Raw genomic sequence first — 14,811 nt, 5'->3', positions numbered from 1 at the left:
GCCCTCCCTGGCCCTAACACCCCTCACCAGCCCCAGCACAGGCAGCAGCTCCGGTCCCACGACCCTCTTACACCTAAAATTAAACATCCTCCCTCCAAAGGGTGCAGCCAATGGAGCCGTCATGAGGCCATCGCGTCTGAAGGATGCCTGGCTTTCCTAGAGGGGAGCCGTGCATCCCTCAAACATCCCTCCGGCATCCTGCCCGCCCGGAGCGAGCCCGCTGGAGGACGGCAGCATCCCCACGCCGCACATCCCCTCGGCAGGGAGCGAGCAGGGCTCGCAGAGCCCAGAGGGGCGCGGAGAAGGGAAGGCGGGGGAGAAGGGGTGGAGGAGAAGCCGTGACCGAGCGCCCTGCCCGGCTCACGGGGAGTTTCCGCTGCCGGAGGCGGCGCCGCCCGGCCGCATCCGCACAGCCCCAGCTCCCCCGGCTTCCCTCCGCTCCTGCCGGGAGCAGGGGAGCCCTGCAAACACCGGGAGGCGTTTGGCTCCCAGGCCAAACCCCGCAGCACAGCTGAGACCTTCGGAGCCCGATTCCCCCGCGCCGGCGGTGAGAGGATGCGGGACACCAGGGACACCAGTGACACCAGTGACACCAGGGACACCAGTGACACCAGGGACACCAGGGACACCAGGGACACCGGTGACACCAGTGACACCAGTGACACTAGAGACACCAGGGACACCAGTGGCACCGGTGACACCAGGGACACCAGGGACACCAGTGACACCAGGGACACCAGGGACACCGGTGACACCGGTGACACCAGGGACACCAGGGACACCGGTGACACCAGGGACACCAGTGACACCACGGACACCAGTGACACCAGTGACACCAGGGACACCAGTGACACTAGAGACACCAGTGACACCAGGGACACCAGGGACACCAGTGACACTAGAGACACCAGTGACACCAGGGACACCAGTGACACCAGGGACACCAGTGATATCGGTGACACCAGGGACACCAGTGACACCGGTGACACCAGAGACACCAGGGACACCAGTGACACCAGGGACACCAGGGACACTGGTGACACCAGTGACACCAGGGACACCGGTGACACCAGGGACACCAGGGACACCGGTGACACCAGTGACACCAGGGACACCAGGGACACCAGGGACACCGGTGACACCAGGGACACCAGTGACACCAGGGACACCAGGGACACCAGGGACACCAGGGACACCAGTGACACCAGTCCCTCTTCCCCAGCCGGCCCCGGGCATGGGTGGCTTGTCCCCTGTTTCCTCCACATGCAGTTCCTGGTGGCAGCGGGGCAGGGGTCAGAGTGGCACCAATCCCTGCTGCTGAGCCCTCGTGGAAGGGAACTTGCAGGATGTGGTCCCACAGTGAAACTCATGGCAGCCCTGCACCGAGATGGGGTGACCCAGAGCCCCTCATAAAGTCCTGAGAGTGTGGAGGATGCCACAAGTGATTTGGGGCTGGGATGGGGCATCGACCAGACAAGCTCAAAGTGCAGGGGGTCCCACAGCCTCACCCCTGCTCCTACCCCACCATGACCCCCTGGGACAGAGCAGAGCTTCAAACGCTCCCCTGCTCCTCCAGGACCTCCAGGACCCTGGTTAATGAAAATCTTGCTCTCCCCAATTATTGTGACTTCCTGTGATGGTGGTCATGGGTGCCACGTGCCAGAGGATCCTCCAGCCCCTCTCCCAACAAGCATCTGTCTCCTGATCCAGGCAGTCAATCCACAGCAGTGCCAATATCCATAGCACTGCCCAGACCCTGCAGCACAACCAGGCCAAACTCATTAGAGGTCACTTGCTAATGAGCAGGACTCTAGTTGTGCCAGCAAACGCACCAAGGAAGCCACCAGAGCCTGCTGGGACAGGGTGTCACCTGGAGCATTCCAGGAGTTCCCACGGGTGCTGGCACCTGCCTGCAGCCTGTCCCTGTGCACTGCCACCAGCCTTGTCACCAGCAGTGCCATTGCAGCAGTGCCCAGCAGGTCCTGGCTGCCCACAGAGCACTCCTGGGGCTGGCACTCCTCTGGGCTCGGTTAGGGCTTGGGGACTGGTCCTGCCCAGCCAGGACAGGCCAGTGACATGAGATGGGCTTTCCCTGGGGACACACAGGACAGTGGGCAGAGGCTGCTCCCTCCTTGTCACTGCTGCTTTTCCTACTGCACAAGGCACAAAGGGCTGTGGGAGGACAGAAGGTGCTGTCCCTGCCCTGACTGCCACTAAATGGATGCCCCAGCCAGGTGAGAGGGGACTGTCACCCATTTGCTAGCAGCAAGGCAGAGGGGAGGACAAATGTGGTGGGAACAAATGCTGAAGACTTCCATCCAATACTGATGTCCCAGTCCCACTCTGGTGTCCCCAGCCCAGGCTGATGACCAGGCACTTTGTGGTGGTGGAGCATGCCAGACATCCCCAGGCAGCACGTGCAGGTGAGGGGACATCCTGCTTGGTCTGCAAGGGTCGTGGGCAAGGAGAGGCTCCCATCCCACAGTGCCACTCCTGCTCCACACAGATCCTGCTCCAGCCAGAAAGGAGGAACATCCCCAGGGCTCTCATCTGGTGCCTGCCCTGGCTGGCAGCACTGAGGACAGGACAGGGTGCCCCAGCCTGGTGGCACCACCTCCTGTCCCCACAGGGGTGTCAGCCTGCACTGGGGCTCCTGCCAGCAGCCCAGCCAGGGCCCAGGGGGCTGCAGTGGCCCCATGAGGTCAGGGTCCCACCAGGCACGGGATCAGCAGCTGCACCCCAAGATCCAGCCCGAGGGGTCACCTGATTCCCCTCCCTGTGGCCCAGGCCCCACAGCCCACTGCAGGCCTGGGCCCCGCTCCCATCCGCAGGAGGAAACACCTTTTTCCTGTCCGTGGAGCTGCATGGGGGGCAGCAGGAAAAAAACCTCGTGTCCTGGCAGGTTATTTACATCCTGCTGCCAGTGGGGCCAGCCTGACTCCCTCCACGTCCCCACATGCACCCCAAGCTCTGCTCCAGCCCTGTCAGCCTCATCCCTGTCCCCATCCTATTCCCGTCCTCACCCCCACCTCATTCTATCCTGTCCCTATGCCCATCCCTATCCTCATCCCACCCCCAATGCATATCTCATCTCATCTCATCTCATCTCATCTCATCTCATCTCATCTCATCTCACTTCATATCCCATCTTATCCCCATTCCTTCCCTATCCTGAACCCGATTTTATTTCCCATCCCAGTTCTCATCCCCATCCTTCTTCACCCCCATTCCTCTCCTCAATGCCAACCCCCTCCCAACACACCAAGGCTGGAGACCCCCTTTATCAGAAAGAGGATCCCAAATCCTGCCTCGGGGATACCATTCTCCTTCCAATGAGCACCAGAGCTCACTGAGCCCCATCCCAACCTGTCTGCCCTCTCCCTGGCCCCTCAGAGCCAGCTCCCATGCCGGGATGTGTGACATGTCCACGTCCCTGGAGCCTTCTGTCTCATCCATCCTAGGCAAACGTTGCAGGTAAACTGAGGCACGGGGCCGGCAGGGCCGGGAGTGACCCGAGGCAGCCGCTGCCCCCCCGGCCCCGCAGCCCCGCACGGGCACTTACTCAGCGCCGCGAAATGACTCAGCCAGGATCCGGCCGGGCCAGCCGGGATTTCCTGATTCAGCTCTCCCAGCTGTGAAACTGGGGGGTCCAGCCCCTCCTTCCAACAGCACAGACACCAACACACGCTGCTCTGGGGTGCAGGGAGCTGCCCCATCCCTGTGACCCCTTGGGAGCACACGGACCCTCTCTGGCACCGGGATAATGGCACGGCAGCTACGGCAAAGCCTTGGGGAACGCAGGCAGCACCCCGAAACCCCGCGGGCAAGCCCTGCCTGCACGGGGTCTGCCTGCCCTGGGCAGCTGCGGGGATCCAGCAGGGCTGGCTGCGGGCCTGGCATCCCAGCACACCCAGACTCCCTGGCTCCCCTCCCAGTTGTTATTTTCCTAGGTGAAATCCAGGAAAAGAGTCGTCCTGGCACATGCACTCAGTGTGTTTTCACCGCTTCCCTCGCACAGGGTGACGGGCACCTCCGTGTCTCACGGGGCACAGCCCGCGATGAAGTCATCTCAAAGATTCCCTCCGTCCTGTGCCATCCCAGTTTGGCTGCGACATTCCCGGCTCCAAGGAGCGTGGGGATGGCTCCTTCCCCCCAGGGGTGGAGGATTCCCCCTGGGAAGCACCCATGGATGCCTGCAGCATGGAAGCACCTTGCCATGCCCAAAATGAGGGCAAACACCATGATCTGCCAGCATCGACCTGCTCTGCCTGTGCAAAGGAGATGTGGGGCAGCAGACACACATTTTCCCTGTGCTTCGGTTTCCCCCATAACCCTTTGATGGCCATTTTGCTCCCCAGGACTGAACTGGGAAGGCACCACAGCATCTTCCTGCAGCCCCCCTCTGCCGGGGACAGGAATTGGGGTTGTCCAGGGGACACCGAAGGCACTGGGACAGGAATTTGCCAGCCCGGTCACGCTGCAGCTCCCACTGCTGAAGCACGGTCTCTGCGGAGAGGTGGGGACACTGTGGGACACAGGAGAGGGGACGCGGGGGCTGTCCCGAGTGTCAGGCTGTGCCAGCCCCTACCCGCTGCCTGTACTCCCCGTCCCCGCCGCCGTGTCTCTCGTGTCACCGCTGCTTCCCGCAGCATGACCCCATCACCTCGGTCCTCATCAGGGCGCTCCCCATCATCTGCCGCTCCCGCTGTGTCTAGCCAGTCCCCCCATGGGGTGTCCTCCATCACCACCGTTGTCCCCTCTGTCAACGCTGATCCCCGCAGGATGACCCAACCGTGTGTCCCCGAATGCCACCGCCAGTCCCCGGCGGGGTGTTCCGTCTCAGAGCCGGTCTCCACCGGGGTGTCCCTGCCTTCCAGGGCCACGCAGGATGTCCCCCATCACCCCCGCTCCCACTGGCATCTCCCGGGTCTCCCGCTCTCGGGGAAGCGCCCGCGGCCCGACCCCGGTGCCCCGCTCACCGCTCGCTGCGCCCCGTCCCGCGCGGCCCCGGAGCCGCCGCCGCTCGGAGTGACAGCGCGGCGGGACCCGCCGGGCCGGGCCGGGGCCGGGGGAGGAGTCGCGCAGGCCCGAGCCCGGCCCCGCCGCCCCGGCCGCCCGGGTGCCCGCCCCGTCCCCGCTCCCCTGGCCCCGCTGCCGCTCCCCGTTTTCCTCTCCCCTCTCCCCTCTCCCCGCTGCCGCTCCCCGTTCCCCTCTCCCCTCTCCCCGCTCCCCGCTGCCCGACCCGGGGCCGCCGCTGCCCCGCTCGGTTCCTGGGGCGGCCCCGCCCGGTCCCCGCTGCCCCCGGACCGCTCCGCTGCCGAGACGCGGCGCCTGGAACCGGCAACGGAGCCTGAGCCGGGGAAACCCCATGGACGCCCCCCAGTCTCCCACGGAACATCCCCTCCTCGGATTTCTCATGGATCCCACAGGGTCGCCCTGACCTCGGGATCCCCCTGGTTCCCTCTGGATATCCCTCCTGGCTCTCCCCGGATGTCCCCACGAGCTCGCCGGTGGATCATCCCTCTATCCCCTCCCCATGGATCCTGACATTGTCCCACCCTCCGGATACCCCATGGACCCCCGCAACGGATTTCTTAGGGATCCCGGTCCCATCCACTCCTACTCCCTTCTTCCCCAGATCCCCCGCGATGGAGCTCTCCCGTCATGGATCTTCGCACTTGATCTTCCCAAGGATCTGTATCCATATTCTCCCTCGAGTTCCCCTGGATCTTCCCTGTGCTGGGTCGTCCCTCCATCCTCTCTCCGTGGAGCCCGACATGAATCCTGCAATGGATCCCATTTTGGATCCCTATAGACCCTTCTGTCCAGGGGTGCCTCACCATGATCCACGAATTTCCAACCTCTGGATTCTGCTGTTCCCCCCACCTCGCATTGAACCTGCCCATGGATTTTCCTGGATCCCTCACACCAACAAATTCCTCCCGTCCCCACTTCTGCCAGATCTCTCTTGGTTCTGCCCAACCCATGGATTCCCCCCTTCTCCTGAATTCTGTCTAGAACGCCCATAGGACCCTCACAGATCCCCCTACATCCCCATAACATGGATCCCACCCCATGTCCTCTCCATCCCCCACCCATGGATCCCCGATGGATCCCACCCATCCTCCCTCCATGGATGCCCGAGGGATCCCCGCATGGGTCCCTGCCATTGCCCGGCCATGGATCCCCCCATGGGCCCCCTCCACCCCGCACCCACGGCGTCCCCGCCTCTCCTTTCCCGCTGCCGGGACCGCCCCGCGCCCTCCCCTGGACGGGACCCGCCTCCCGCCCGGCCCCGGCCCAGCCCCGATCCCGCCCCGGTCCCGCCCCGGTCCCGCCCCGATCCCGCTCCGGCCCAGCCCCGATCCCGCCCCGGTCCCGCCCCGCCCCGGTCCCGCCCCGGTCCCGCCCCGATCCCGCCCCGGTCCCGCCCCGCCCCGGTCCCGCCCCGATCCCGCCCCGGCCCCGCCCCGCCCCGGTCCCGCCCCGTGCCCGGCGCGGCGATGGCGGCCCCGGTGCCGGACGCGTCCCCGGTGCGGGACAGCGCCTCGGCGAGCAGCGCGGGCCCGTGGTCGCTGCGGCACCTGCACCTGGAGCTGCGCGTGTCCTTCGCGGCCGCGGGCGCGGGGCGGCTGCGGGGGCGGGCGCGGCTGGAGCTGCGCTGCGAGCGGGACGGCGCGGGCGCGGAGCTGCGGCTGGACGCGCACCCCGCGCTGGCCGTGAGCCGCGCCGCGCTCCTGCCGCCGCCGGGCGGGCCCGGGGACGCGGCCGGGCAGGAGCTGCCCGTGGAGAGCCGGCCCTTCGCCAGCTATGGCAGCGCCCTGCACATCGCCCTGCCCCAGGCCCCCCGCGCCGGGCAGCTGCTCACCCTCCTCATCGACTACGAGGCGGGCGAGGGGCCCGGGGTGAGCGGTGGGACACCGAGGGACACCGCGGGGGAGTGGGAGGGCACCGGGGGCCACCGGGACCGGGGTGAGCAGGGGGACTCCGGGGGACACCGGGCACGGAGAGAGCGGCGGGTGACCGGGTGGGAGGAAGGGACGCCGAGCCCGGTGGGACACCCAGACCCACAAAGACCAAGAGTGGGTGCCGGACTGGGGGCCGCCAGACTCGGGGGGAGCTGGGGATGGTCCAGGGGACACCAGGCCTGGGGTGGGCAGAGCATCCCCGGGTGTGGAGCCCCTTCCCAGCTCCCTCCGTAAGGAGCAGCTGTGGTCGAGCCCCTGACCGGGGTCTTGGTGCCTCCCCAGGTGTGCTGGCTGTCCCCCGAGCAGACGGCGGGGAAGCAGAAGCCCTACATGTACACACAGGGCCAGGCTGTCCTCAACAGGTCCTTCTTCCCCTGCTTCGACACCCCCTCAGTCAAGTTCACCTATTCAGCCACCGTGCAGGTAAGCAGAGCTGAAGGTAAGCTCAGTCTCCCTGGGCTCAGCCCAGGCTGGTGGATTTGCCATGGGTTCTACACTGGCTTGGCAACAGGAAGAATGAGTAGTTGTGCAAGAACTGGAAGGGGAGCCAGTGACTGAGAGACCTGCATCCTCTGCCCTTCCACACCTTCAGCTCCAGTATTTCCTTTTCTCCTGGGAGCTCGAGGTGTCCCTGCTCTGCTCTCCAAAGCCTGCAGTGCCCATGGGCCCAGCACCTTCAGGCTGGGATACATTTGCCATCAGACATTGTGGTGTCCCAGCTGGCTTAGCTGGCCTCCCACTGTGTATGCTGTGGATCTAATGGATGGTTTTATCCACGTGTTCAGGTCCCTGAGGGCTTCACAGCTGTGATGAGTGCCACGACCTGGGAGAAGCAGAAGGACAACACCTTTGTATTCAAGATGTCCCAGCCTATCCCCTCCTACCTGATCGCTCTGGTTGTTGGGGACATTGTATCTGCTGATGTTGGCCCAAGGTAAGGGGCCCAAGAGGGCTCCAGAGCTGTGGCAGCTGCACAGTGAAGCTCCTGTGGCAGCCACCTCCTGCCTCTCCTGCTCCACAGGGCTCTGGAGAGCAGAGACACTGGCCATAAACATGGCACAGTCAGTCCCTGTCTGTGTCACCAGATTGGGGGCTCACAGGATGAGGGTTCTTCCCAAAGTGGAGAGTGAGAAGGAGCCTTGATGCTGGGTCCCCACACCTTCAGGAGGGTCCCTGGCTCTGCTCATGTCACCCTGCATGTGAATGAGGGCAGTGGGTCCCCGTGCATGGAGGATCCCACATTTCCTCACATGCTGGTGTTTTCTTGAGTTCTTGGCTGCCACTGCAGCCATATAAAAGCCCTTTGACATTCAGACCAGGAAAGAAATCACAGCAATTTGCACTCTTGGCCTCTTTAGGAGCCTTTATCAGCAGGGTTTTATTTTTCTTTGAAATTAACCTGTGCAGTTTCTGTCTGATGAAGCAAGGAGGTGAAAGTCCCCTAATGGTTAAACTTCCTCTTCTGTGCATTGGCCAGGAGCCGCGTCTGGGCCGAGCCCTGCCTGATTGAGGCTGCCAAGAAGGAGTACGACGGGGTGATTGAGGAGTTCCTGGTGGTTGGAGAGAAACTCTTTGGACCTTATGTTTGGGGCAGGTATGGCTGGAAGGTTCCTGAAGGATCTGGCTCCCCAGGGACAGGGAGAGAACTTCCTTCTGTCCCAGCCCCATCCTCAGGAGGAGTGGGGTCTGAGCCCGGGTTCCGTGGCAGGTACGACATCCTGTTCATGCCGCCCTCCTTCCCGTTCGGCGGCATGGAGAACCCCTGCCTCACCTTCGTCACGCCGTGCCTGCTGGCCGGGGACCGCTCCCTGGTGGACGTCATCATCCACGAGATCTCCCACAGCTGGTTCGGCAACCTGGTCACCAACGCCACGTGGGGCGAGTTCTGGCTGAACGAGGGTTTCACCATGTACGCGCAGCGGCGCATCTCGGCCGAGGTGTACGGTGCGTGGCTGAGCCTGCCCGCGGCGCGCTGCCTGCGCCTGGGGCTGAGCCCCACGGCTCAGCACGTCCCTCCCAGCGCCAGTGGCGATGGAGCCCGCACTGCACCTCACCAGAGGTGAAGGGCAGCAGCTGCAAGGCCCTCTGGTGTTCTGTAAACTGAAAAAGAGTAGGTTTAGATTAGATATTGTGAGTTTGGGAGGGACTGGCACAGGTGGCCCAGAGAAACTGTGGCTACCCCATACGTGGAAGTGTCCAAGGCCAGGTTGGATGGGGCTTGGAGCCACCTGGTCTAGTGGAAGGTGTCCACTGGTCTAGTGTCCCTGTCCATGGCAGAGGGTGGAACAAGATGATCTTTAGTGTCCCTTCCAGCCCAAACTAGTCTGTCATTTTCAGTAGCCTTTGCTCTGAGATGGACAGTTCCCCACAACCCCTGCCAGGAGTGTGGGCACTGTGTCCTTGCCTCACCTTCCTCATCCTCCTGTACCTCCCATGTGGAGCTGATACCAGCTGTCCTGACCTCCCCCCTGACACACAGTCCTGTACAGAAGCTCATGTTCTCCCAGCACAATTTGCTGTATCCACACAAATTTAAGTGGCCCAAAAAATCCCTCGCTGCCTGGGGCTGGGTTGCCTCCCTGCAGCCCTGCCATCCCAGCTCCCCATGTGTTGGTTTCCTGCTGTCCCAGCTCAGCACTGGTGCTGTTCTGTGCCATGGCTGTGCTCCCCAAACTCCTCCTTGTCTCTGCAGGGCTGCCCTACACCTGCCTGGAGGCCGCCACGGGACGGGCCCTGCTGCGCCAGCACATGGACAGCACCGGGGAGCAGCACCCGCTCAACAGGCTGCGGGTGGTGATCGAGCCAGGTCTGTGGCTGTCCTGGCTCTGGGGAGTGGGGCAGTGACAGGGCTGGGGGAGCCAGGAGTGACACCAGCGTGGCTGATGGGACCCGCAGAGATGATGGCTGCAGGAGCGCTGGGATAGGCTGTGCCCAGCACAGATGGGGAATCTTGGTGGACGTGAGGGCTGTGTTGTTTTGCAGGTGAGCAGAGGATTTCTGAGGGTTTTGCCTTTTTCTAGGTGTCAATCCAGATGACACGTACAATGAAACACCCTATGAGAAGGGGTACTGCTTCGTCAGCTACTTGGCCCATCTTGTGGGCAACCAGAGCAAGTTTGATGCCTTCCTCCAGGTGGGTGTGAGCTGCAAAGTCATCCAAAATGCCATGGCAGGAGGCCAGGGCACAGCAGGATCCTGGGCTGAGAGGGGGGCTGGGGAGAGGAAGAAGAGGTAGGAAATGGGAATGTGAATAGAGGAATAAGATGAAGGCAGAGTTGAGCCTCATGCTAGTAGCAGGTGCTGGGAATGTTGAGGGGTGTCCCTGGGGATGCAGGGGGCTGGGCAGCCCCTGTAGGGAACAGGTGCTGCAGTGTGTTTCCCCATGAGGTGAAGCACACAGAGGGCTGGGCAGCGCTGCTGGGGTGAGTCTGGCATCAGCCTCATCTGTCCCCACAGGCCTACGTGAACCGGTTCAAGTTCCAGAGCATCACTGCAGATGACACCCTTGGGTTCTTCCTGGAGTACTTCCCCGAGCTGAAGGAGAAAGGCGTGGACTCCATCCCAGGTTAGTACAGCGCCATCCTGGCCAGGGAGCAGGGCTGCACTTCACAGCCCTGCCCCTGTGGGTGTCACAGCTGCCTGTGTCCTCCAGGGCCTCTGTTTGTTTGTTGTTTTACTGGAGATGCTGTTGCTGCCAGCCCGGCTCTGTCGGAGGAGGCACGGATGGCACTGCCCAGCTGGCATCAGGCCCAGGCTTGGGCACGTGCTGGCTCAGCCTGTTTTTCCATTCAAAGCCAGTCCCTGCTCTGCACTTGGGTGCTGTTTCATGGGGTGTCCATGACAGCCTGGTGATCAGGCCCAGCCAGCACACTGGGCTTGGCTTGGCCTTGCTGGAGATCCCAGTTTGGCAGGAGCTTTCCCTGCTGGAGCCAGCTCATCCTGCTGGTGGCACTGGGACTGATACCCACAAGCACTCCCTGAGCCCGTGGTCTGATGGCCTCACCCCATTAGTTTGTGGTGGTCGCTGTCCTCAGGCAGGTTTGGTGGCACTGGGAGAAAGCAGGGGGGGGTTTGGGCAGCAGCACCTGGTGTGGGGCTCAGGGATCTGTGCCCAGCTCTCCCTCCTGCCTCGCTGCAGGGTTTGAATTTGACCACTGGCTGAACACGCCAGGCTGGCCGCCCTACCTGCCTGACCTGTCGCCGGGGCAGCAGCTGATGAGGCCGGCGGATGAGCTGGCAGAGCTCTGGGCAGCTGATGCCTTGAACATGGAGGCCATCGAAGCTGTGGACATCACAGGCTGGAGGACGTACCAGCTGGTTTATTTCCTGGATCAGATCCTGCAGAAATCCCCCCTGCCCGAAGGTGAGTGACAGGGCACTCCCAGGGCTCTGGTGCCTGGAGGAGATTCAGGGTGATGTGCCCAAGTCCAGCCAGTTGGCCAGGGATGGGAGGGCACACTGGGAGGACACACAGGTGTGTGGCCATCAGCCCCTCTCCAACTGGGTCCTGGTTCCAGGGAAGCCTCGGTCAGTGTGGTGGGGGTGGAGAGCCAGGAAGCATGTCTCTGGATTTATGGGAACATGTGCAGTCCTGCTGTCCCCAGGCTGGCTCTGCTGGGCTGTCATGTCCCCATGTCACCACAACTCTCCTTGCCCTCTTTGCTGAGGAATCTCCCCCACTTTATGCTGGCACCCCAAGCACCAGCACGTGGCCCTGCAGGGCTGCCCAGCCTGGAAGGCCCAACATGGGCACTGTCTTGCCCAGAGCTGGCAAGTGCCTGGGGTGGTCCAGAGCTGGGGGTGGGGGGTCACTTGGGCAGGGGCCAGGGTTTAGCCAAGGCTGGGAGGATCCCAGAGAATTTGCAGCACAGCTGGGATGGACTCATAGGGTTCCCTCTCACAGGCAATGTGAAAAGGCTGAGCAAGATGTACCCCAAGATCTCCAAGTCCCAGAACGCTGAGCTGCGACTGCGCTGGTGCCAGATCGTTCTCAAGAACAACCTGGAGGCTGAGTACAGCAAAGTCAAGGACTTCCTGCACAGCCAGGTTTGTCCCTGGGCAGTGGTGGCAGTGCCCAGAAGGGCACAGGGCCTTCAGTGCCAGAGAGACAGGGGTTGGCTCTTGCTTTTGATAGTCCCACAGGATGGGTTGGGTTGGAAGGGACCTTAAAGCTCATCTTATTCCACCCTGTGCTATGGGCTGGGACACCTTCCACTAGACCAGGTTGCTCCAAGCCTCTATCCAACCTGGCCTTGGACACTTCCAGCGATGTGACAGGGCCTCACCACCCTCACAGGGAAGAGTTTCTTTTCAATATCCCATCTAACCCTGTCCTCTGGCAGTGGGAAGCCATTCCCCATTGTCCTGTCACTCCAAAGTCCCTCTTCAGCTCTCCTAGCATTAGAAGGGGCCTTAAGGTCTCCCTGGAACTATCTCTCCCAGCCTGGCCCCAAAGCAGAGGTGCTCCAGCTCTCAGATTAGCTCCATGGACTCCTCTGGACCTGCTCTTGTGCTGGAGGCTCCAGAGCTGGATGCAGTGCTCCAGTGTTGGGGTCTTGTGAGACGGCAGAATTTCCCCCTCACCCGCTGCCACGCTGCTGGGGATGAGCCTAGGACACAGCTGGGTTTCCAGGCTGGGGGTGCACGTGGCCAGGTCACACCCAATCTGTCTCTCAAGTCCTTCTCTGAAGGGCTGCTCTCCATCCCTCCATCCATCCTTGTTGAACTTGAACTTCTCCGGGTCTGCTCCTTCCCCAAGGTCCCCAGGTGTTCTCCCCTGTCCAGGTGCTGAGTGGCAGGGCTGCCCACGGCCCCGTTCCCCGCTGTCCATAGGCTGTGCTGGGTGCTGGGCGGGGCAGTGGGGTGTCAGTCCCCGGCCGTGACCGCGCTGTCCCGCAGGGCAAGCAGAAGTACACGCTGCCGCTGTACCGCGCCATGTGGGGCGGCTGCGAGGCCACCCGCGCCCTGGCCATGGAGACCTTCTCTGCCACGGCTCCCCAGCTCCACGTCAACGTCCAGAACTACGTCAAGAAGATCCTGGGCTTGGTGGGGGGTGAGGCCTGAGGCAGCCTGGGCCCTGCTCCTCTGCCGGTGTTCCTGCTGGCAGGACCTCAGTGCCTCCCTCTCGGCACATTTCCTTATTAAAATGTGTCATTTTTTCTCTGTGTTCTTCCTGTTCCCGGTGAGCCATGGGGAATCTTAGAGTGACTCCCTGCCCCACTGCCAGCCCTGCTCTGGGCACCTGGGGTGCTGCTGGCTTCTCCTGATGCTGGCATTGGAGGGATGGGCTTGGCCTTAGTGCCTGCAGGGCTGGAGCAGCTCCTGGCCCTGACTCACACTGCTCCTTGCTAGGCTCCTGCCCAGCTGCCACAGATCCCATGTGACACTGGGGACATGGGCAGCTGGTGCCTTGTGGCAAAGCTGGCACCTCCTGGCTCCAGTGCCCTGAGCTGCTGCTCAAGAGGACTTGGGGATTGCTTCTCCACCTTGCTTTTTGCCACTGGGTTGGAGGAAAGGGGTGCTCCTGCTCTCCCACCTGCAGTCCCACGGGCTTTAAAGAGCCAGTGGGGCCTGCATGTGGCAGAGACTGTAGGAATAAGGCAAAGCTGGACAGCCACAATGTTCCTTTTCCTTATCTAATGCAGGGATATGACTGCACAAAGTCCAGTGCAAAACTGCCCGAGGCTGCAGGAACATAAGTAACCTGGGAGCCTGCTGGCCATAATGATAACGAGGTGGTGATAACAAGAACACCTAACTGCCCTGGGAAGCTCATGTGTACCTGACAGTCTGTGTGGCCCCTGCAATACCTCCCATCCTGTGATCTCATGGGAAACTCAGGGATGTTGTCAGAGAGGTGTCTTGGCATCCTGCAAAATAGCAGCCCAGAGGCAAATCTCAATGGGCTACAACTTTTCACACTAAATCTCTGACCCAGCACTGGTCCCTAGAGCTGTGACTGAGCCCAAACCCCCACAAAGCCAAGACCCCACAGTACCTGCTCAGAGGTTGTGGATTTCCTCACAAGTGGGCTCAGGATTTAAAGAGGGCTGGTTATGGCATGGTTGAAACCAACCTGTCAGCCTGAGAGAATGAGGTTTCCCTGGGCCATGGGTGTCCTCTAGTGGATCAGCATTACTGGAAATAGACTGTAGTGTTGGTACAAGTTGCAGTGTAGAACCTTTCTCCGACTGCCAGTCTGGTTTCCCAGGAAACATAGAGCCTGTCAGTTACAATTATCACCACCTCTGGTAAGAGACTCCACTATCTATGAGGCATCTGGAAACAATCCCTCTGGTTTAAAAGGTGCTCACAACTGCTGCTCCAGGAACACTTCACTCAATGAAAGTCAGGTGGGAATGTGAGGGCTGGGAGCTGCATGTCTTGACAGGGATCCTGCACCACTCCAGTCAAGCAGAGAGCAGCCCCTGCAGCTGGAGCAGGACAAGGTTTTGATTCCCAGCTGTCACTCCCTCCTGAGGCAGCCCCAAGGATTCTGGGCAGGGCTGGGACATTTCTGCTGCTCTCCGACCAACACCATCCAGCTGTGAGCAGAGGTGAAGCTCCTCTCCCTCCCCCTGTCCCTCTCCCTCTCCTCGGGACACATCCAGCACAGAGCTGGGGGCTGCAATGGGAGGGAACAGCAGCTACTCCTGCATGGGCTGGGAAGGGCACTCTGCCTTCATTCACCTTCCTGCAAAGGCAAGGACTCACAGAGACACTTCAATATAAAATTAGTAACAAGATGTAACACACCTATTTTTAACAATGTGACCTTCATCAAGCTCAGAACGTTTTTTGCTTAATTTTTTTTTCCAAAATGAAATCCAAGCCAATCATGAAA

The 14,811-nt window shown here is 61.8% G+C and overlaps 2 protein-coding genes across 3 annotated transcripts in view; one reads left to right on the top strand and one right to left on the bottom strand.

The window, feature by feature from the left end:
• The window catches only part of NAV1 (neuron navigator 1), a 68,891-nt gene extending 63,856 nt beyond the window's left edge, over positions 1-5,035 (bottom strand). For both annotated transcript variants that reach the window (XM_056511451.1, XM_056511452.1), the window contains exon 1: positions 4,980-5,035. The gene's annotated coding sequence lies outside the window, so the exon portion shown is untranslated. The remainder of the gene's footprint in view (positions 1-4,979) is intronic.
• A 1,438-nt stretch (positions 5,036-6,473) lies between these two features.
• Positions 6,474-13,126, top strand: RNPEP (arginyl aminopeptidase). Its single transcript, XM_056511288.1, has 11 exons — positions 6,474-6,905; positions 7,251-7,391; positions 7,754-7,902; positions 8,446-8,562; positions 8,677-8,912; positions 9,661-9,774; positions 9,989-10,101; positions 10,425-10,533; positions 11,107-11,331; positions 11,872-12,014; positions 12,867-13,126. The coding sequence occupies exons 1-11, from the start codon at positions 6,504-6,506 to the stop codon at positions 13,029-13,031; spliced, it is 1,914 nt and encodes a 637-aa protein (XP_056367263.1). The 5' UTR covers positions 6,474-6,503; the 3' UTR covers positions 13,032-13,126.
• The last annotated feature ends 1,685 nt before the right edge of the window (positions 13,127-14,811 follow it).

The sequence above is a fragment of the Oenanthe melanoleuca genome, chromosome 26 (genome assembly GCF_029582105.1).
Source record: "Oenanthe melanoleuca isolate GR-GAL-2019-014 chromosome 26, OMel1.0, whole genome shotgun sequence".
Taxonomy (NCBI): domain Eukaryota; kingdom Metazoa; phylum Chordata; class Aves; order Passeriformes; family Muscicapidae; genus Oenanthe; species Oenanthe melanoleuca.
This window is presented reverse-complemented; position numbering and strand designations above follow the sequence as displayed.